Genomic DNA, 23,284 nt, shown 5'->3' with positions numbered 1-23,284 from the left:
CAGAGGGGAGAAAAACCAAATGAGATTATCTGCTTAGTTAAATAGAGGACAGGTTTGAGCATGTCTGAAACATAAAGACACCTACAGTGATTTACGATTGCCCCTTTGACTAACAATCAGCATACAACAACCTTGTTTGGACAGACATGGTTGAAAGCCCACTGGACATTATTTCAAGTTAAGTTAAGATCATGAGCCAAACACATATAAAGAAATCTAATATATATTATATTATTAACCCCCAATGGGGAAGTTATTTTTTCACTTTATTTTACACACACACACACACACACACACACACACACACACACACACACACACACACACACACACACACACACACAAACCCGAAATACAATCATGCATACTACGGGTTTATAGAGATATAAATGTGAAGAGATGGTGGAGTGATGGGCTCCAGGAGCAGTAAGGGGTTAGATGCCTTGCTCAAGGGTACCTCAGCAGTGCACAGGAGGTGGAACTGGCACCTCTCCAGTTACCAGTCTACACTCCACACTGTGGTCCATGCTGGACTTGACCCTCCAGTTAAATTGAGGTAGTATGTGTGTATGTTTACATGTTCTATGAAAGGGACATGATACATGATGGGTGTATGACTCCTCTCCGGAGGCCACAGGGTGGCAGTATTTTCAACACTATATAAACACTGGCTGGGACTGACATGGTGTCAAGTTGCCGGTTGCTATCAGGAAGAAATGTTCCGATTGAGCAATTTGGTTTACAAATAAAAGCAGACACAATATTACACTATTACATAGTCATAGGGAAATTTCATATTAGTAGTTTAATGTGTGTTGTAGTTTAATTCACTGAAGTACTTCTACATGGCGGGTGGTTTTGGTTCATTTTACTAAAATAATCTGAAACAAATTTCTCAAAGTTGATTAGTGTTGATTTGGTTCTTTGGTTGTTTTATAAAGTATTTATAAAGTATGTTATTTCACACATGCCTATGAACCAAAATAAAATTAACTATGAAAAAACACACCATCCACAACTATCTAGTTTTTGAAAGTTGACCTTTTTCCTCATTATCAAATATTATTATGCATACAGTAATAGGACACTCTAGGGACCTGCGTACTTTTACATTGACTTTGAGTAAATCTTATTAATACATTATACTTGTAACAGGCTCAGGAACAGTTTCTACCCACAGGCTTTCACTCTGAGAAACACTTGACTCCTATCTAACATCCACTGAAATTGAATACTATTTATATTACTATTTTTTATTGTTATTGTATTTTTTTTAAACATCAACACATATCATTCAAATACATCTACCTATGCTGTGCATACTGCATATACTGCATATACTGTCAGATCCATTTACATCATGTAGATAAAGAAACCTGCACAGAAATATTTATTTCAGCCTCCTTTGCACTCTGCACCATTACACTATTGTCTACTGTCTACACATGTTATTGTTTTTTTGGTTTGTTTATATATATATATATATATATATATATATGTGTGTGTGTGTGTATAACTGTACATAGTAGTTTATGTCTATTTTGTTGAGCTTGTTGTCCTGTTTATTTATGCTTAATCTTTGTTTGTACATTGAGAGCAACATAAAACAGGAGTCTGATTCCTTGTGTGTGCACATACCTGGCCAATAAAAGGGATTCTTTATAGTTAAATAAAAGTGTAAGTTAGTTTTTTGTTAAATTTGTTTTACTATTAATTGAGTTTTTTTTTTTTTTTACAGTGTTATTAAATGTGGATACTTCTTCCACTGGCTATGTTTTCGTTTAGACGAGTCTTTTATTGTGAAAAGCGAACATTTGCGACCGGAAGTATAAATGTTATTTGTAGCCATTTCCTTCTGTCGCTTAACAACAACAGTCAGACTCACGGGGGAATGTACCGAGACTGTCCTGCGAAGTTTTCTGCAACTATTTTTGTGTTAACTACGGCTGAAAGGGAAAATGGAGACAGTGTACACTTCTGTTGTGAAGTAAGAGGAGCCGAGGGGAAACTTCACCGGTAAGTGTTGTCCCCAATAATGATCTTTAGAGCCTGAACCCGCCAACGGTCGGTTAATATCTCACAGATCAGAACTTCCTCCCTCTTCGAGACGGACGAGAAGCTAGCTAGTTTTTATTATTTATTTATTTATTTTTAGCTTTGCTAGCTTGTTAGACTGAACTCTGGGTCAGCGGAAAGCCTCTGCTGACACCGGGTAAAGTTTTCATCACGGCCGTTACGTTTGCTAACTTATAAAAACCATTATGTGGATTTTAAATGTGTAGCAGGCGAGCAAACGCCATAGCTCGGCGAGTCTGCAACTCTTTGGGCGATTAAAGTTGGGCACTAGCTTCCTGCTAGCCAAATCTGATTTCGTTAGCTTGCAGGCTAACGCTGGTTAGCCAGGTGGAAAAGTCCAAACAGAATTTGGTCCTTCCTGTGCCGAGGCTCAGGTGACACATGTAAAGCCCCCTTTTAATTTTCTTGTGAGTTATTGTTTTCATTTTGAATGTGGACAAACAAGCCAAGTGCTAACGTGTGCTTGTGGGGTTTTTTGGATGGGAAATAACGTTATCCACAATATCCTCATTTCGGTACTTTGTTTGCACTCTGCGGTTTAAGGCTGTAAAAGACGTGTTCACATATTTGTTTTTAGCTTAAATAGGAGATCGTAAACACTTTAGATCTCCAGAACAGGTCGAGACCACTAATTTATTGTTTTCACTACATTTATGTTGCATTCACAGCCTGTAGGGCATTTGGACTGATTAGTGTAATGTTAGAGACTGGTTTGTTTCGCTGTCTGTGAATGTACAGTTAAGTTATGCTTTGACTCTGCCATACTTATATTTTATTTAAAGGTTTAATGTGTTTATAATGTGCTAATAATTTACCATACCCGTGTGCAGTGAATGAGTGGGACATCTGATACCGTTTGTTTGGGCATTTCATTGTTTTTGGTTCACATTTTTACAGCAAGTAATTAATGTAAAGTTCATTTTACTTTCACTTTGCTTTTCACTTCGACTTTACTATATTTAGAGGTAGGTGTTGTACTTTTTACTCAACTACATTCACCTGACATCTGCAATTACTAGTTACTTTGCAGATTAGGATTTTAAAAACCTATAATCCTCTAAAATACAATGCATTGTTATACAGTGAATTAAGCCACCTGACAGAATATAAAATGACTTCTACCTCAGTCAGCTGAGGTGGCATGTTAATCCATCAATAAAAATAATTATCTAATAGTATAACGTATAAAAAATAGCTCTGACGGAGCCCATTCTGGTATTTAATGAGTTCATTTTGCTCCCAATAAGTACTTCTACTTAAGTAAGGTTTAATGTCGGACTTACAGTTGTTTTAATGAGCTGAATACTCCTTCCACCACCAGGGACTCGTTGCTAAACATAGGCCCGGTTCAGTGAATGGTGAAATGTTCTCCTACATTGTTTTTACGTCGTCACTTAATGGCACAGTCAACAATGTTTTACTCAGTAGATAACAGGTCAATTGCTGGGCGCAGTTCTTTCCTTATTTACTGTGCCACTTTTATAGCATGCATGCTAAATGAATCCAGGCCATCCACGCCGGAGCTTTCTGTCAATGAGTCATACGTAGTGCTTAGTTTTCTCCTAATGGCCTACTGTTAAACTTCAGTTTCAGAATTGCTGAATGTAAACTGAAACTGTTTATACTCCTGAGTTTGGTAATATTGTGGGACATGTGTTGAAATGACATGACTTCCAGCTCATGTCTTACCACCAGTGGCATTTCTCACCACAGATCCAACTGATGTGTTTTGATTTTGAACAGTGTATTGTTCCTATATATATTTTGAATTCTGTCTTTAAAGCCCATATTTTTCATTTTATATAAAGTTATTGTTTCCTGTGAGTAAACTAGTGGTGAAACAAGCAATTCTTGTGCTTCTTGTCACTTATTGACCCAGAGAGCTTGCACCAACTAACCCACCCCTTATTTGTAAAAGATCTAAAGTAGGGCGCAATTCTCCAGCCTGAACTAGGTTAAGGTTAACTGACCTAAATTTGCTGGCCAGTTGTACAGGGGGAAACATTCTGATCATATTTTATGTTGAAAAATATTTTACATTAACATATTGACAGTGATTTAGACCTTCTATGCAGGGAATTCATGTTTTATGCAGGTTGTGCCTATGAAAGAGACTCCTGTCTGTGTGTAAGTTGTGTGACACTGACGGTCAGACCGCAGCCTGCTACAGAGACGCACAAGACCCATGAGCTGTGGCAAGAGCACTGACACTTATCTCAACTTTTCCTTTAGCTTGATGAATGCTCAAAAAATATTTGCACACCAGGGACAGATAGTGACCATGTTTAATTTATGAATGCTAGGGAAGGTTTTTCTAGTTTTAGTTGGTCTTTCTGTTTTGTTACGCAGCACCAAAAAGAAGTATTATTACAGCCTGTGGTTATCTTTAAATTCCTGTTAATCTATGGGTAAATGCAAAGAATTTACGACCATGTGGATGAAGATAAGATCAACTTAAAGATAAAGTCTCTCAGTGGAGACTGTAATCTAAGAATCAATAGTACATCTTTAGATAATCTATAGAACATGCTCCATGGTGTATGTTTTAGTCCTTTATTTATTTCAGGTTGTATTTAAGTTAGTTCTGCAATGCAACAGTAAACAACAAATAAGGTCAAAAAGCTCTTTTATTGTATGCACAAATTTTTCCCACATCTCTTTTAAGGTTTCTAGCTAAATAAATTTAAAGGAGTTAAAGCAGTGCATCCGTGGCTTTTAATTAAACCATGAGCCTTAGCAATGCTGGTAAATTGTGAATAGCTGTTGGTGTTTGTTTCCTCCTTCGCTGTAGCAGAGTGGAACAGAGCTGTCTGACCCATCACACCACCCATCTGCTTCCTTCCCCCCTGCTGTTTGGGCTGAAAAGACTTAAGCAGAAAAGGCAGACAGTGAGGGGACCGTCATGGTATAAAGTGATTGGAAGATGCATGATGGAGTGGATTCACCCAATGCCACCCGTCTGTCCCCCATGGCCCCATTTACACCTGGCATTAACATGCATCTTGGGTGATCTGATCACAGCGCACAGTTCAAAGTACAGGTGTGAATTGAGGACACATTGAGATCCTGTCGCTCAGACCACATTCGGAGACACTGTTCCATTTTCCACTGATCTGCTGGCGGCGCCAAGATAAGCAGTAATGCAACAGCATAGACGTGGAAGAAGAAGACTGCTAGCAAATAAACATGGATTTAAACAATGCTGGTTACAAAGTTACAAAGAAAAATCTGCTTTGCAAATGTTTATGTTTAGAAAAGAAATACATTGATCACATTTCTTAGACCACAAGGACACACAATAAGTTCTGGTGAGCAACGCTGTATAAACCTAAGTTTAGATGGTTCACAAGAAAATTCCACAGGGCACCTTTTTTAATGGCTCCTGGTGGTAAGGGCCCATAGCTGCACATATGGGTCCTATCGTAGCTCAAGCTCACTGTGTGGGCTATGCTGCAATTTTTGTGTTGTGGCCACAGTCGAGATTGTAGTTTACTCTTTTCTAAGAAACCAGGCTGTTGTTAATATGAATGAGCAGCAACAATTTAGAGTCTCACAATACATCCACAACATGGCTCTTCTGCTTTATAGAAGAGCCTGTATAAAGTAGACAAATGGTATCTCTCCTTCTGTAGCTGGGGCAAAAACAAGCGGTCTTTATTTGCTGTCTCCATGGTGCTGAATGGAGAAATGGCAAAATAATACAGCCCCATGTTTAAATTGCTTTTTGACATGATAAACTATGTTCATCTGAAGTTTTAATGACACATTTAAATGAAGACGTTTCCTCATCATAGTGTGGCGGATACAGTGGAAAAGTACCATGGCCCGTTGGCTGTAAATCCGGCTGTTTAGTAAATAGTGCTGAAAGCAGCCTCAGAGACACTCTCTCCTGTCCCCACTTTCTGTTGAACGTCAGACATTATTATTGTGCTTTGGCTGGCAGATAATAGGCTAAATAGAGATTCATTAAGCCACAGTGTTATTTCAATGTCCAGCTGACAGAAAGTTGGCCTTCACCCGATGAATGCTGGGCAGTCTAACAATAACTTTTTTTCCCAGCGTGAACTTTCTTCAGAAGGATGTATTGGGGCGTAGGCAGCAGTGACAGTTTCAAAAAAGCTGAAATATTTCCTCTCAATATGGAAGGTAAACAAGTTATGTTAAAAAAAAAAAGAGAGCTTTTCATCCAGTCTCTGGGCTGTTCCTCTGTCTCAAACCGTTAGTAACTGAATACATTGTCACGATCAGGAAGTCTGACCTCTGGCTGGAATGTCACCGGAAATTAGTGTACGCGATGAGCGCTTTGAGCCACTCGTTTCCAGTGTTAGAAGCTGATCATTGTATGTAGGATTTCTTTGAAGGTAGGCATTAAGTTACCGGACTCACAAAATCCCAGGAAGCTTACATCCTCCATACCTAAATTGGCACCTCTGCATTGAGAAACACGGCAGGGATTCACATTTTAAATTAAACTTGTCAACAAGGCGTTAGACATGAGAGAGTACAATGCGGATGTTGCGGTTCAACTTCAACTTTGTCCAAAATAGGAGAAGTAGATTAGAGAAGAGCCAAGCTAAGCATCTTTCTCACAATTCTTTAATAACAAAATGTAAGGGATCCTTATCAACAATGTATATGTATGTTATATGTTTCTGTAAAATACTTCACACTCGCCACTATATTGTTACCCTCAACAATCCAGTATACGTATGGCTATAATCCAAAGAGACAAATACATTTTAACCAACTTATTGTTGCTTCCCCTATTGTGTTTTACACATTTGAACTCGGAATTATGCAAGTAACCTAAAGTTTCAGCCTGGTAGACTTAAAAGCATGAACAAGCGGACAGTTGATATTAGGTCTGACTTAAGTTACATTTTACATTGAAATTTCCTTCAGTATCATGTAAATAAAACATTGTAAACAATTTAAACTATACCATCCAGTAATTATTCATCCCCCCCCATTCGTTGCATGTATCTGGGACTGTAAAACCCCTTATGCTATTCTATTAATTAGACTGTAGGAGATGACCCATCTTGTGTGTGTGTGTGTGTGTGTGTGTGTGTGTGTGTGGATATTTGTGAAACCACTTGATGGTTAAGGGAGGTGATACATTTTCACGTAAGCACAAAGTTATATATTTGTTTTTGAGCAGTTCCAAAGAAGGAGTTGCAAATGCAGTCGGTCTGCCTAGTTTTATTTGCGTGCTGCTCTTCTATTTACTTTGGAAACAGAAGAAGTGTCTGGGAGCAGTGATAATGTGAATGTTCAGGAAAGGATGTTTCTTTGGGAGAGGGCCCTGTTCGGGTTATAGCTTATTAATTTACCCTAAAAATTACAAAAACATATTTATAAATCAGGTTTTTGGCGTGCCAGTATTCAGACACGGACCTGTAATATAAAATGCTCCATGGCAATTCAGTTATGCACCTAATTGTCTCTCTGCAAAATTACAGGCAATGGAAACCTGGATTTATTTTGTTTATTGCGATTCAGGAGCCAACATGTTATTGCTTCGTGGTCTGAAAGGCCATACTTGTTAAAGCCATTACCACTGCAGCCCCAAGTGACACATTTGGTTACTACTTTTTTCCCGACCATCTTGACACATAAATTATAGCGTGACTCCCAAAACATCTGAGTAACCTTGAGTTGACCTGTCCCTCCAGTAGAAAACCACAGATTTAAATCATATTACAATGGTAATCATAGTGTAGCATCAGCTGATGCAAACTCCGATTTCTTTTTCTTTTAAGAGTTGACGGAAGGTTGAAAGCATTTATTCTGCCGCAGTACGCTTCCTGCCCAGGGGGTTGTCTCGGGAACTGGGACACCATCCCAGTGTGTGAGCCGCGGTTGCATGTGATTGCCCCCGGGCCGCAGAACTTGAATACATGCATGTGCGTGCACACACAAAAACAGAAACACACACTGACCGCAGTCACATGGAAAGTCCCACTCACTCTCGGTATAGTGCCGAGGCAGGCTTTTCCAGTTTGATTGCGCCTTGGGAGTGTAATTTCACATCAACTTGCGGGTTGCTTGAAATTGCTCTTCTGTCTTGTTAAAATTTCCTCTTGCTCACGTGACTTGGCTGGTTGACCCAATACATCATCGGGCTTTGCTGTGATGTGGAATTATTGTGTTAGGACATCGCTTTAGCCAGAACCAGATTCGCCTCGCAGTGGATCTTCATGGTCACTAGCTTAATCATCAGAAAAGCATTTTCTGCTTTTGTTGGTCCATGACACAGTTCAGTGCTCAAGAATAGCTCTGGAAGTCTGCTGCTAAAGAAGTTTTCAGTGTTTAAATTTACAAGATGTGTCCTGGTAGTGAAGCTCCTTATTTCTTATAAGGTTTAATTTCTCTGTAAAGTTAACAGGATAAAGTATTGTGCCATGTCTCCAGATTCAGCAGTCTGCCTTTGAGTCAGTGGCAGCATTTGCCCTGACACACCTCAAGGAAGTGGCACCAACAAAACTGTCTGATCGTCTCACATCACCAGTCTCATGTTGCATTACCCTCTGGTGTTTTGTGTTGCTTAGATTTTAGATGTCATATGCAGGCTTTGGGTTGTAATTGTGACTTTCAAACCCACTAATTAAAACACATTATTCTTAACAACTTGGCTGCAGTGCTAATGGTTTGATGAGATGCAATTATGGTTCAGACTTCATCTCTCATTTGTCTTTAATTCAGAGTTCAGCGCATAGGTTAACTTTACATTAAATTTACTTGAACATTGTAATCAGCTATATGTTGCTGCTGAACATCTAGTTCTCCACGCCCCATGTTTGTTTGTTTGTTTTTTGCAGCAAAGTCTATTGTGAGAGGCACTTAAATGTCAGATGTGCAACCTAATTGATAAAGTAATTCTGAGATACTTTGTTGAGTGATTTATAACACAACTAATGACCACCATAACATCAGAGCTTAATATGCTTTTATGAAATTATACCACAACCTTCTGAGAAAAGGAGAAGAGCTTCTACGTCACACAGTAAATGCATTATAATAATAATTAAGTGAGGATATTGTATCATCCAGTAACTAAATTTAACTAAATGGATTTGCTTCAAACAGTATGAGAGCTCCAACTAGTTTCCATTTCCAACTAGTTCCTTTTGTTCACTGTGCGTGTCCATACCTGCATAGACTTAAGTTTTGTCAGCAAGATAACTGCTGGTTTATATTTGAAATGTTGGTTAAAACTGTAAGCCTCATAGATCTTTCATCTCTTATTTTCAGCTGTGTTACAGTAGCCTACTGTATATTCCACTCCTAACAGTGTATGAGCTCCTGTGTCGCAGAGGGGGATCCTGAAAGGTGGGCCAGTACCATTATTTATACCTTGTAGTTTAAATGTGTGTGAGATGGATTGCCGTTTACTCCTGGCATCACAAAACCTCCCAAATGCACATCGAGTGGCCACGAGATTCTGCTTTCCACTGTTGGAGAAGAAGTGGACTGAAGTTTTGTAATTTCATGCCTCAGGTTTGAAATCTGCTCCGAGTTGTTGGGCATACAGAAATAACCTACAGTGTTTTTAAGGGCTTTGGTTGTTAATGCAGAATTAATTCAAGTTGAAATATTTGGTTGATATGGTAGAGGAAGGAGAGCTGGCATCTAAACAAGTGCAGTCTAGGGCACCAGGCTGAATATGGCTTCTGGCTGTGCAGCTAAAAGAAAGTCTTTTAAAACTTTCCTCTAACATTTAAGTAGCTATAGTAAAACTTAAATGCTGCCTGCATGTCATCATGAGGGGAGAAAAACCGCAGCCATTCCGACCAAGGTCTCTAGGTTATGAGACTGAGTGTTTGCACTTTGCTGGACTGCTGTCCCAGTTGAGATTTGCAGTGGGCTTGTTAATTAGTCACCTTTTGGCTCCCTCTGGAATTTTCCTGAAATTAGTCCCTAATGACACACACACACACACACACACACACACACACACACACACACACACACACACACACACACAAACTCAAGAGCATACAGAAGCAGAAGGGAATCATTCTTTGTCCTCCATGTATCCTTTTGCAATGCTGTTTTGCTTTATCGCACCGATACGAATTTTTTTTAAATTAGAGCTGCCATTTAAAAGTCAATGACTAGAATCATCAGTTGAGAAGTCCCCGAGTTTAAACCGTGTCATTGCACCCAGAGCGAGGCCGGAGCAACGGCATTACACACTGTACACTTGGTTTTAAAGTGACCTTACCAGCACGATGCGAGGCAGGACAGCACGACCTGTGTCTGTCGACTGCTCCAACGCTCTCAGCTCCGGTGTCGACTGTCAATGAAGTCGGCTAAACTACTACATATTGCCATACTGTATTTTTCATGTTTATGGGTTTTTCAGTGCAAACTCGGGAGTCGACTCCAAATTCTAAAGAGTTAAACTGAAGATGGAGTCTCTTAACTAGGGCACAGAATGTCTTTGTTGGAATAGTGGTAACATTATGAAACAAACTAATAAATCAACATGGTAAATTGTGTCTAATTGTTAAATAGCAATAATCCTTTAAGGGGATGCAAGTACTTTTTTAATAACATTGCGTAGCCCTCAGCTACAGCACTTCTTGCTGATGTCAGCCGTTTGATCTTAGTGTGGTGTTACAAATGAGAGATGAGTCGGACAAATTTGAGGGCATTAATAAAACAGGCTGTTTCTCCACTTAAGTTGGGAACACACCAGGTAACATAAAGCTGTCTTATAACCCGATTTGGCAACGGTTATTGATTTTAACCATCTGGACTTTGGACTGGTCTGCAAAAATCTATAGACTTTATCTTGTAGGCTGCAATAGGTTGGCATTTAAATCTTTAATTTCCCAACTGACCAGTTTAAAGCTCTCATTTATTCAGCATTCTTTTAAATGTTTTTTACTATTGGAATCAGGGTGTTATTGCTGCTAAAAGTTCAATAGAGCACAAAATCAGGTGCCAATGTCTGTGGTTAAAACACCCTGGCACACAACAATATGTTTCTTATTTGTGCAATAAAACGTTTGAGAAATATCTGTTTGAATGCTCAAATGCTTTCAGTATTTCAGCACTACATCCACTACATGTTCACTTAAATGCTCCTGTCATAGATGATGATTTGTGCTGAGTTGTTGTGAGTTGTTCACACTGTGTAAAATAAGAGCATGTGGAAGCATTTGAGGCAAGGTGTGGCTGCTCATTGACACAGCTGTGGCCACATCTGAGATCTATGATGGGAAAAATACAGGATTTCATTTTGTTTTGCCTACACATGACTAATTCACTCTCCAGGGAAAGCCTGTAGCCATTTTATGTAAGCAGTCTCGCATGCACAAACGAACAAACACAGAAGGCACGCTTGGAAAAAAATGCCTGAAGCCAGCCAGAAAACTCCTAATTATGAAAGAGTTGGTCTTTCCTTAACACAGAGACCAGTAAAAAGCCTCAATGATAGTTGTGTTGTCTTAGATTTTGTCAGATTTTAAATGTTGTACCTCCAGTTAGTTGGTTGTAACTCAGCCTGAGAAACACACGTTACATTACCCCTCCAAGTGGTTCTGTTTTTGCTGCAGAACATTTAAAGTTGATGCCTTCGTTTTCAGTTCTGTGGGTGATTTTCTGTTTTTTTTTCTGTCTCTCAGGTTGGTGTCCTACCTCTGAACATCGACATTTCATCGCTGGGATTTAAACCAGGCACAGACCGCACAACAGACTTCCAGACCTCTTATACCAGCATTCAGCCACTATGTCCTAGCTAACAGCGGCCCAGCCCCCTCCCCTGACCATCCTGTCCCTTCAACCCCAGTCCCTTTCTCCATCTTCCCCCCTCTCTCCATCCCTCATCTCCACTCCTGATGTGGTGATTTCTGGTTGTAGCACCAGCGGCGCCCCTTCTGGCGTGATGAGCAGCCTGCACCAGCAGCATCATGGCAGCACAGGCTCAGAGCGAGACCTTCACTCTGCTGCCTCCTCTGTTAGCCTCCCTTCAGTTAGAAAGACCCCCAAGAAGCGTCGTCTGTCCCTCCACTCACTCTTTGGTCGACGACGAAGGCATGACCGCGACCCGAAGCGTAAGTCCCGGCCTTTGCAGGCTGCAGCTGGAGTGGACGGCATTGTCAGCACCGAAATTGTCCAGCCAGAGACTTTCCATGACAAAACTTCTGCCCAGTCTGCGCTAGGCGCAGTATCGACTTCATCAGTATCAGGTTCTTCATCAGAGCTGCTGGAGTGCCCTCTGTGCCTCCTGCGCCATACACGCGAGCGCTTCCCAGACATCATGACCTGTCACCACCGCTCCTGCGCAGACTGCCTGCGACAGTATCTGCGCATCGAGATCTCAGAGTCTCGAGTCAACATCTGCTGCCCCGAGTGCTCGGAGCGCTTCAACCCCCACGACATCCGGTTGATCCTGGGGGACCGAGCCCTCATGGAGAAGTATGAGGAGTTCATGCTGAGGAGGTGGCTCGTGGCTGAACCTGACTGCCGCTGGTGCCCTGCGCCGGACTGTGGGTAAGAACAACAGCTAAAGAATTATATAGGCTATACAGTGGATTATTGTGCCCACATATCCAATATATCAAGTGTTGTCCACCTAACATTCATGAAAACAAAGCATACTGAAATTTAAAGGTTTCAAGCATTTGACATTATTTCCACATAGACTACAGCTTTCATTTAATATTTTAAAACTACTATTTCGGTTACCTGTGATGTACTCGATGATTCATCCCTCTGATATAACGAATACACGAGTCCCAAAATAACATAGCGAGCAGCTACATCAAGGAAACTTCAAGGGTGTAATCTGGCCTTTTGAAGTTCACCCCAGCTTCTGCATTGATGCCTGAGTTATAAATAACTCGCAGCAGTAATAGACCTGTTTATTCTGTCAGCCTAATGAGTCAGCCAAAAAAGACGCAACGATGATGCCAATTGTTATCAGACTGTACCTGTCAGTTTTCCAACCACACAATGGTCTGAACTATAGGAGTATATGAAACAGTAAAAAGTGTCTCAGAGCAGTATTAATAATAACTAACTAAAACTAAATGAGTTTAACATTTTTAAGTCAAGTTGGGTATATTTTTATTGCCCTTCACACATACTAATATACAGAATCTTTCCTGTGGTAGATAAAATACAACACAAACTTTTAATTGTTGAATAAAGCTGGTAGGGATTTGTGTGTAATAATCATAATAATCATAATATCTTCATATTTTAGTTATTGTAAAGCACTTTCTAAACAAACTGGCAGAGTGCTTTACAGTAACACTGTAAACAATAGCAAGACTAGAAAAAGTGTTAAAAGGAGTACCACACAGAATAAAACAAAAGAGCAAGACAGGTTAAAAACAACGTATGAATGACCAAAGTGAATAAAAACTAAACCTCTGTGTATTGTGTTAGTATAAGTATTTAGTGATACATTATTAGCTTCAGGTCAAGATAACGTACTGCGAAACTTCAGTCCATTCCTTCAACCGCTGCTCAAAAAAAGATGTTATTGAAACTTCTTGGAGGGAGAAACTGTTTTTCTGGGTTTTTCACAAGGTGGTGACAGTGCAGGTGAGGGTCAGGTCAGGGTCTTGTATGTTTTAGAGCTCGTAGGGATTCAACAGTTTGCCCACAGGGGCCTGAACGGAGGCTAACATTTCTGTGCTCACTAGGTCACCCTGCTTTACCTGTTGTTTAGTGCACCCTTGAGGCTACAACAACAACCTTGCTCACAGCATAATCAGAACTACTCATCTGCATTTGCATCAGTCTGTTATGTTTTTTTGCTGATGCAGTTTCTAGGAGTAGGAGTGTTGGACAGAAAACTAATCATAGTAATTTGTAGAGTTTTGGAGTAGTTAATAGTCCACATTTCCTGCATTCTGTTATCATCCTTAGTTTTGAGTGATAGCTGAGTTCAGTAATGGCTTTACCCTTCACACTCTCTCTCTTTTGTAACAGCACTGCTGTTAGAATAATGGCCTTTTCATTAGCTTTTTTAAAAATCTAATCAGTTAAGCCTCACTCACTGTCACACTTCACTGGTTATTGCCGATGCAAAGTTATTGTGCAGTGTTGGTCAGCTAAGCATTTGGGTTTGTCAAAGTTAACGTTTGGCTTATAGAGATGAATAATTTTTCTGTATGCAGGGTAGAGGCTTGACTTCACAGTAGTGTCATACACAGTTTAGTGCACGTGTTGTGTTCTGGGCCTGATGTGTCTCACATGAGTCAAAACTGAACGGGAATGCAGTTGTTACACAGATAGATTGTGGAAAAACACAGGATAGTAATAATACCAAAAGGTCCATTTGGAGGTTCTCCCATCCACTTTACAACTTTTACACCATTTGCCATCAGTTTGCTTCACAGAGGTGTTAGTGGAAACTGTCTGGAAACTGTCTGGAAACTGTCTGGAAACTGTCTAGACTGAATGCTCTGTAGCTATATTCTTCCCACACGCTACTACTACTGAAAAGTGCGTCAGTTCAACAGGAACTTTTAAAAAAAGCATCGTAAAATGACTACTATAAAATATTTTAAATATAACGAAAATCCTACAGTATCTTTGATCATAGTCCAGACAATCTCCCTTTTTGAACTTGAATTGTTTTATTAACTTTGCCCCAAATGAAAACACTGAGATTGAAACCACTTTTTAACTCTAATCATCCAAAGAAAGGCTTTAATAAATATCATCTCCCTGCTCTGCTCTAAGACAGATTGCCTGAAGTTTATATTTTTATAATGTCCTTAAGCTTAATGGATAAAGGACTGAGCATGTTTCTGCAACTAATTATTTTCATCATTGATTCATCTCCCAGTTTCTTTCTTATTTGGTTTGTAGAAAAATGAAATAAAATGCTAATAATTGTCAATTTCATGCAAGCTTCAGACTTTTATATGGATCATGCTATTTACACTGGACCTTTTGCACACAGTGATTTATAGTATAGAGTTGTAACACACGGTTAAATGTCAGCTAGAGTGTTTGTTTTTCCTTATTGCCTGTGTCTAATGTTCCCATGATAATCCTACCATGGGTTACTGAATGACTGCAACAGTCTCTGCGTTTAACTGAAGTTCTCATACATGTACTTACTCTATTAATCGGCCAGGTTCTCTGCTGTCCTCTCTGCAGTCGCCAAGCTTTTCCTTTCAACAAAATGGTTATTGATGTGTCATCTTATTAATTCTAGAGGGACGCAAGTAGGTTTGTGAGTCAGCAGGCAAGGGGAAACAGTTCATCCCGTACAATTCATCGTATTATTTTCACAGATAATAAAGCCATTTATATGAGGCTTAAATTGTGTTGGGATATAAAAGGCAGGTTGGGTTTTTATAAAGCCAGTCTGTCAAGTTTTATTAGATTTGGATGTTTATAACAAAACAGTTGTAGGACTTTGCCCGGTCATGCTATGTACCTTTTAATAACAGCCATCAAATTTACCATTGTAATGATTGATTAGGGATTCTACGGTGACAGGCAGTCATGCAGAACTGATTATGCGAGTACTGATTTATTGCAACAGAGCTCACTGGCGAAATCATCATGGAAAGTCAGCTAATTTCCTGTGTTTATGTAACACACACTTTCATAGTATACACTGCTGCTATCTACATCTTTAGGAATACATCCCTTTGAGAAGTGTATTAGATATTTACTCTACCTCTGCACTTGTCATTTTAGGCCTGCTGACCCCTAGTGTTGTACTAAACTACCACACACGTGCTCCTACCAGCAAATATTAACCACCATTTTGGTGAATTTGTTTTTGTCTCTCAGGTTTGCAGTCATTGCGTTTGGCTGTGCCAGCTGCCCAAAGATCACCTGTGGGCGTGAGGGCTGTGGGACAGAGTTTTGCTACCACTGCAAACAGCTGTGGCACCCCAACCAGACATGTGACACAGCACGGCAACAAAGGGCCCAAACCTTCCGGCTGAGGAGCTTCAGGTCCTCCTCTCTCAGCTACAGCCAAGAGAGTGGAGCTGCAGGTAACAATCAAATAAATACCACACGCAAATCTGTACCTTTAGCACAACCATCACCTTTTTTTTTAAGCTTCATACTCGGATACAGATGAATTCATAGTGTATAATATGTACTGTAAACATTCACTGAAAATACTGTATGCAAACTGCTCTTCTTGCTTTCCCTCAATCAACCTCCACTAGGAGACGACATCAAACCGTGTCCTCGTTGTGCTGCCTACATCATCAAGATGAATGATGGAAGCTGTAATCACATGACCTGTGCTGTCTGCGGCTGCGAGTTTTGCTGGCTCTGCATGAAGGAGATCTCTGACCTGCACTATTTAAGGTGAGACAAATGCACAGTAGAGAGAACTGCTTGTCTGCACTCAGTAGTTGATACAGTTGTCCCTCCTGTTATTTCATTTGTTTGGCATTTTGCCTTTTTGAGAGCCAACGCCATAGAGTGCGGCGTTTGACATGAAAGGAAACCATGAATGTTGTGGTTATGCATTGAATTTCAGTTTTGTTTTGAGTGTGAAAGTTAATTCTTGACTTTGGAAATAATCTTAACTCATGGTTTTCCAGAGCTTTCAACTGGAGTGTTTTTTTGTTTTGCTTTTGGCATAGGTCCCCTAAATGTTTTTGTTCTTTGCTACCTAGCTTAGTTACAGTTAATCTCAGCTTTTGGATCCCTGAGCATTATGATGATAGGAAGAAACATCAACTCACTGTTGGATTGTGATGCATGCATAGTGGTTAATTGTCTCTTCTGTGCACAGATGGTCTTAAAAAATAGCTGAAATGTATAATTGTTTCAGCTGCCCCCCCCCCATTCAGTTCTTCCACTCATTCACACTCTCTCCCTCTGTTTGCCCTGATGACACAACCCCATTTCCTCTCTCCCTCCTTTCAGTCCGTCAGGCTGCACCTTCTGGGGGAAGAAGCCATGGAGCAGAAAGAAGAAGATTCTCTGGCAGCTCGGCACATTGGTGGGCGCACCCGTGGGCATCGCCCTCATAGCTGGCATTGCCATCCCTGCAATGATCATTGGCATCCCAGTCTATGTGGGCAGAAAGGTGAGCACTAACTCCACACAGCTAAGGAATGATAAGGAACAATAGTGCTCAAAACCAGCAGTTTATTCAGATAGAGGGAGACTGTAAATAGAAGTCAGTTAGCAGTGGTACAGTTGTAGTTCAAGATATAATTCTTTAAAGTTATTAACATGATGATTCTCTTCCTCAGATCCATAATCGCTATGAGGGGAAAGACATCTCCAAACACAAGAGGAACTTGGTAATAGCTGGTGGTGTGACGCTGTCTGTGATCGTATCGCCTGTGGTCGCAGCAGTCACTGTTGGTAAGACAGAAGGGTCTTTCGCTCTTTTTTCCTCTTCACTCTCTCTCCTTCACCATCTGTTTCTTGACAACATTTAAATTATGTAAAAGGCTTTCCTCGGTGGGTCATTAGTCTAAATTGAGTGTTATAAAAGCATCATTAAAGCATCGTGGAAATGGCCCAAAACATCTGTCACATTCTGGTCTTTCTGTTTAAAAAGGGGATTTCTTTTCCCTTAAATAGTGTTTGGAAAGGTTGTTGCTATATATTTACAGTTTACCACTGAACCTTGATAAAACTTCCACTGTGTAAGTGTGTGTTTACATTCTTCTAGGCATCGGTGTTCCCATCATGCTGGCTTACGTCTACGGAGTTGTCCCGATCTCACTGTGCCGGAGCGGCGGCTGTGGAGTGTCTGCTGGCAATGGCAAAGGAGTGCGAATTGAGTTTGATGACGAAAATGACAACATAGGCAGCGGGGCGGCGGCCACAGGTGAGTAACTGATGGAAAACGACGAACAACACAGGAAAGCAATGCCACTGATTTCCAATGAAAGTACGAAGAATGTACAAGTTGAACTATAGAAATTTGTCTTGCAGTCAAGAGGAACACAGGCTTAAAATACATAAATCACATAATATAAATATGCAAAAATTAAACAATGGTCATCAAGTGACATCCAGCCATATTCCTAAGAAGCTAAACAAATCATAAAGCATAGTAGATTAAGACACATGAATATCAATAAACCTGTTGCCTTTTTCTTTCAACTTTTGCACTTTTGCTGATTGTATTCCAGTCTCACTTTTGCATTCCTATAAACGTTAATGCCAGGCAAACGTTTTTACCAAAAGTTTATTGAAAAGGGAGATATTTTACTCAGAATGACAAATTTGCTAATATATTATACACTTTTCCTCCCCTGTCATACACTCACTGTAGACTGGCTTATGTGTCATTATTCAGTACAGCACCTGAATATTTAGAAAAATACAAGCATCTTTTTCCAGCAACCACTCACTCACAAGGGGTTGTGGTAGCTGTGTGTACTAGCATGTTTGTGTTCACATTTGTTTGCAGAAGTACACCCACACCTGTCAGTGCCTTTGTGTGTACATATGGATTATTCATAGCCTGCAAAGTGCCAAAACAGTTGATGGGAGACAAGTCTTTGAGGTGTGTGATGGTGTGAAATGACGGGCGCAGTGTCAGTGGTTTCCCCTGTCTGCGTGTGTTTGTCACTGTCGAACTGACGGCTGTGTGAGGTTGAGCTCGACGTGCTTTCCCAGGAGGCGTTAAGGGAGATGGATTGTATTTCTCACACCTTCTGTCAACACTGCCAATGATTATTATGAATCCAAATAACAGAAGGGACTTTGACCTTTCCAGAAACATAAGGTGTGAGACTCGATGACACATATTCACACCTAAGAATTCATCAATCTGTTGTTCCGTGATGAATTTAAAGCTTGTAAATGTCAGTAAAGTCATTGATATAACTCCAGAAGAGTAAACCTAGGCCCCTGACCTCAATTTCTCTTGTTTGCTGTTGTTCTCTTGGGTCGCCTGCCCTAATTCTTCTTCATTGGTATTTCCTTCCTCATTCTCTTGAACTTTTTTTGCTTCTGGAAACTAAGTAGTGTGCCTGGCTCTCCTTTGTAAATTAATAAATTAAACTTTCTGTTCCCCCTTTTTTCTCCTAAGACACAACCTCTGTGGCTGAGACTCGGCTCAACAATCCCAGCCTTGGAGACGGGGCGAGTGTCGGTGGCCTGACGGGCCTGAGCCTCAGTGTCAGTGGAACCCACATGGAGCGCTGCGGCATGAGTTCCACTCAGCGGGACAACATGAGTGACAATGCCAGCACCACAGCCCTCGCTGGGACCAGCATCACTGGCAGCCTCTCTGGCAGCTGCTACAACAGGTAATGAATGATCTCTACGTTATTATTAATTAAGATTTTGGCCAAAGAATGGTACTGACTGAAGCATAAATTAGCAAAAGAGTGCTCGTTTTATGCAGGCGTGTTAATGAATTTACACACTTTATATTTACATTTTTATTTAGACGCATTTCATGGTATTATCGTGGAAAATCTTTTTCTTACTATCTGCCATTGTGTTCTTCTAGATAAAATAAACATGCATTCGCCCCATCAAGGCTTGAATTATTGTATGTTTTGTGTCAATTGTCATTTCCAGGATGGAAGTTCAGGCCGATGTCCAGAAGGAGCGCTGCAGTCTGAGTGGAGAGTCAGCCACCGTCAGTCTTGGGACAATCAGCGACAATGCAAGCACAAAGGCAATGGCAGGATCCATCCTCAATGCCTATATGTCTCTGGAAAGGTCAGTAGTCAGAGCATACTTGTAGCAGCAGACCTATTTTTGAAGGGAAATAAAAATCCCAGTTCTGGTTTTTCTAGTACCTTTTTATACCAGACGTCCTGTGGTCAGATTGTTTAAAGGAGGTCATTGTGTGTTTTTATCATCATACACTATACTGCATGCTTTCTGTGTTAGTAAAAAGTCATGCTGGTGGCACATAAAAAAAATGTGGGGTGATTCAAAGTTGCTTTTTTCATTTGGTTACTTGAGCTGTTTATAGAATTGTTTGTTCTGTAGTCAAAAGTAAGACTACAGTTGTTCGTAATATATATGCAGGTGAATATGCATGTAAGATGTGAAAGATAACCAAAATGGTTTCCTCTTTTACTGTTGGTTAATGTTGAGTGATTTTATTTTGCAGAGACAATAGTCTGGAAGTTCAGGCAGACGTGGAATCCAAACAGGAGAAGGTGAGACACTGCAGCGCCAGCAGCAGCCTGGATGAAGCCAGCTGTAGCAGTAGCACTGCCGGCCTTAAAGGTGCTAGTGGTGGTACTTGCTTATGCCCCTCCACCTGCTGCTGTGCGCAGCTCGACAACCACTGCTGCCCCTCGTCCCCCTGGTCCAAGGAAGCATCCACTTCAGGGGGCAAGAAGAGCAAAGGAAAGCTTTGGAAAAGAGCCAGCAGCAGCAGCAGCAGCAAAGGAGACACAAAAATTAATGAGAGACAGGGAGAAATGGATGCTCAGCTCCTGGAGCAGCGCAGCACTAACTCCTCCGAGTTTGATTCACCGTCTCTGAGCGGCAGCCTGCCCTCAGTGGCCGACTCGCACTGTAGCCACTTCTCATCAGAGCTCAGCTGCTCAGACCCTGAAACCTCAAGACCGGCTCATCCAGCCTGCTCCGCCTCAACGGAGCCCCACCCTCATCATCCCGCGACCACCTTCAATGACGTCACCATCGCACCCATGCCCGAGGTGGAGCACGACCGCCTGGAGCATTACCCACCTCAGAGTAGCCACGCAGCCTTCACCCACCGCCTGCTGTCGTCCTCTCCACCTGCCTCACCAAAAGAGGGAAGTAGTGGGACGTTCCTGTACATCAGCGAGGAGAGCAGAGGCGACGTCGCAGACACCGAGCCAGAGAAAGACGAGAATATTAAAGAAACCACCCAAAACACTGCCGCACAGCCTGTAAGCCCAACAAGGAAGCAATGTATACAGACAGATATTTAAAGGAGCTCTCCTGTTCTTTAGGTGCTAACTAAGTTAGCCTTATCACTTACTTACACTTATGAGTGCCCCGCCCCCCCCCCTGCCCTTACATCTTGGGAACATGGTGGTGAAATTTGAGGCTATAAGTTTAAGTCTAATTATATTTTAATCTGATGTGGAGGAAGGGATATTATGTGAATGTCAGTGTATAGAGTTACAGAGAGGTCGAGGTCCAAGTTGGAAAGGGAATAATGTAAACGGGAGCACAGTAAAGTCAGAGTGGATCGGTTGGTTCTGTTCTTCAGTGATGGAACAAGCAAGATGTGTGAACCAGAAGTTTCAGCCAGGTCAGTAGGAAGAGTTGAATGTATTTGGACATGTGTAAAATATGTAATGAAGGTGGTGAGATACTGTAGAAGGCCCATCCAGCCGTTATGATCTGCAAAGTCTGACCCCTGAATGATTTACTGAATCCAAGCTGAAGGCACAGCAGTGGTGGATAGGAAGAAGTAAAATGTGTGATATTCTTTGCAATAGTAAGGTGAGCTGCTATTTTAAAGCCTAAACCTGATCTCCCTTGTGACATCTGCAAAAATCTGGTTTTCTTTGGGGGGGGTGCATGAATCAGGGATGGATATGTCATCACTGTGGTCCACCGCTGTGCCACCAGATCATTCTGTGACTTCTTAAAATGGCATGAAACACCACAGCTAAAGGATTGTTGAACCTAAGAGGGACCAGTCCATACAGTAGCAGATTTTATTTTTCCATAATCGACCTATAAGACAAATTATTATTGTTACTTTCTGTTGTTGTTAAAATGTTTTTTGTGCTTTGTCTTTGCCTATTTTTATTTTCCATTTTGGGAAAGTTGGTTTTAATGTTGAAGCCCTGTGTTGGGTCCAAACTTTTTACCATGATGGGGTGGGAATTGTGTCGACAACAAACTGTAGCCTTTCTTTCTTTTTAAAACATTGGGGTTTAAGACAGTTGCCATCTTATATTTTTCCATCTTAACAAGCCCTTGTCTGCATTGGTAAAAAATATAGTTTTGTAATAATAGAATTATGAGAGGCACAGTCCTGAGGCAGCGTAACTGAGAAAAGCAAAAAAAAAGGCCCAATTTTTAAATTCAAAACTGTGGTCTTTGCTTGTTGTAGTAATCTGACACTAAGTCAACCAAACAATTTATTTGCAATAAGAAGCTCGGATATACTCAAAGGTGCAATTATGAACTCCTTTCAGTGATTTAATATTAAGCTGTGACCGTATGATGATAAAGGCCTACATTCTCCCTCAGTAATCTCCAAATCAAAATATAATTTTTTGATTCAGAGTTTTGGGTGTATTTTAAATACAATGTAAAAAAAATTAAGTTGTTTTCTCAGATCCTTGCAAATGTTTAATGCAAATAATTTTATATTTGGTGGACCCACAGTGCCTTTGGGGGGAAATCCTTTGTATAGTGTTTTTATTTTTATTTTCATTTCCCTTATTCTGTATGTCTTCAAATGATAAGCATAAAAATCATGAGAGAATGAATTATATTTGCCTCATAAAATGCTTGAAATGCATGAAGCCTGATGCTAAACCCCCCCGAGTTCTAATGCTAGCTGTCACAATAGCTTGTTTAGCCTACCAAAGACTGCTCTCAAGCCACTGCAGTTTAAACTTCACTTGACAGAGCCGTTAATGTCGATGGTACCTTGATTATTTTCTTGTAGAAACTCTACTTTAATACACGAGGAGTGTTCAGTCCATGAGGTTGAAAAATCACAATACGATACTTTAAATCTCAAGACCAAAATGTTTGTTTGGGTCATTTTTAAGGAATAATATATTGAAATTGTGTCCCTAAAGTAGCCAAAGTCAGTTCACCAGTGTAGTCGGTCAGCTCCGGTTGGCAATAAAACCCCTTCTTTTTAATCCAAAGCGATCAGCATTTTGTGCGTCAGATGTTCAGCAGCTGTTGTGAATTTTCAGCCTGACCACAGACTGTGCTGGGATATCAACCGGCCGAGCTCGGCATGAGCCGTCCGGGAGTAAAGAGTAGGTCATCAGAGAAGCTGTGGTGTCGACTAAAAGCGTTTCGGTGCACCTCAAAAGCCTCCAGCTGCAGGATATTCCCACCCTGTTTATGTTCATTCTGTTAGAAAAACGCCTGTTAAATTCCTGTGAGTTTTATATTATTATTTGAAGACTAGTGCCAGGTCTGTTTTTTCTAACTTGGTCAAAAGAAACGTATGCTATTTGAAAAGGTGTGTATTCCCTAATTATTTGCTTTATAATGTGCATGTAAATGCATATTCTTAAACAATAAAACTCTCAATGAAGCTTCTTGTCTGAATATTTTGACATGAAAATAA

At 40.6% G+C, this 23,284-nt stretch overlaps 1 protein-coding gene across 2 annotated transcripts; it reads left to right on the top strand.

Moving 5' to 3' along the window:
* Nucleotides 1–1,847: 1,847 nt before the first annotated feature.
* On the top strand, nucleotides 1,848–23,251 carry LOC127358330 (E3 ubiquitin-protein ligase RNF19A). 2 transcript variants are annotated; one of them, XM_051391337.1, is made up of 11 exons: nucleotides 1,862–2,016; nucleotides 9,331–9,408; nucleotides 11,712–12,579; nucleotides 15,853–16,061; nucleotides 16,242–16,386; nucleotides 16,954–17,116; nucleotides 17,286–17,400; nucleotides 17,714–17,872; nucleotides 19,085–19,304; nucleotides 19,582–19,725; nucleotides 20,126–23,251. In XM_051391337.1, the coding sequence occupies exons 3-11, from the start codon at nucleotides 11,972–11,974 to the stop codon at nucleotides 20,937–20,939; spliced, it is 2,577 nt and encodes an 858-aa protein (XP_051247297.1). In that variant the 5' UTR covers nucleotides 1,862–2,016; nucleotides 9,331–9,408; nucleotides 11,712–11,971; the 3' UTR covers nucleotides 20,940–23,251. The 2 variants fall into 2 exon arrangements, with proteins under 2 accessions (XP_051247296.1, XP_051247297.1); XM_051391336.1 differs by lacking the exon at nucleotides 9,331–9,408 and having other exon boundaries at nucleotides 1,848–2,016.
* Nucleotides 23,252–23,284: the final 33 nt, after the last annotated feature.

Source organism: Dicentrarchus labrax, unplaced genomic scaffold (genome assembly GCF_905237075.1).
Source record: "Dicentrarchus labrax unplaced genomic scaffold, dlabrax2021, whole genome shotgun sequence".
NCBI lineage: Eukaryota > Metazoa > Chordata > Actinopteri > Moronidae > Dicentrarchus > Dicentrarchus labrax.
The sequence above is the reverse complement of the archived record's forward strand: the minus strand, read 5'-3'. Positions and strand labels throughout refer to the sequence as shown.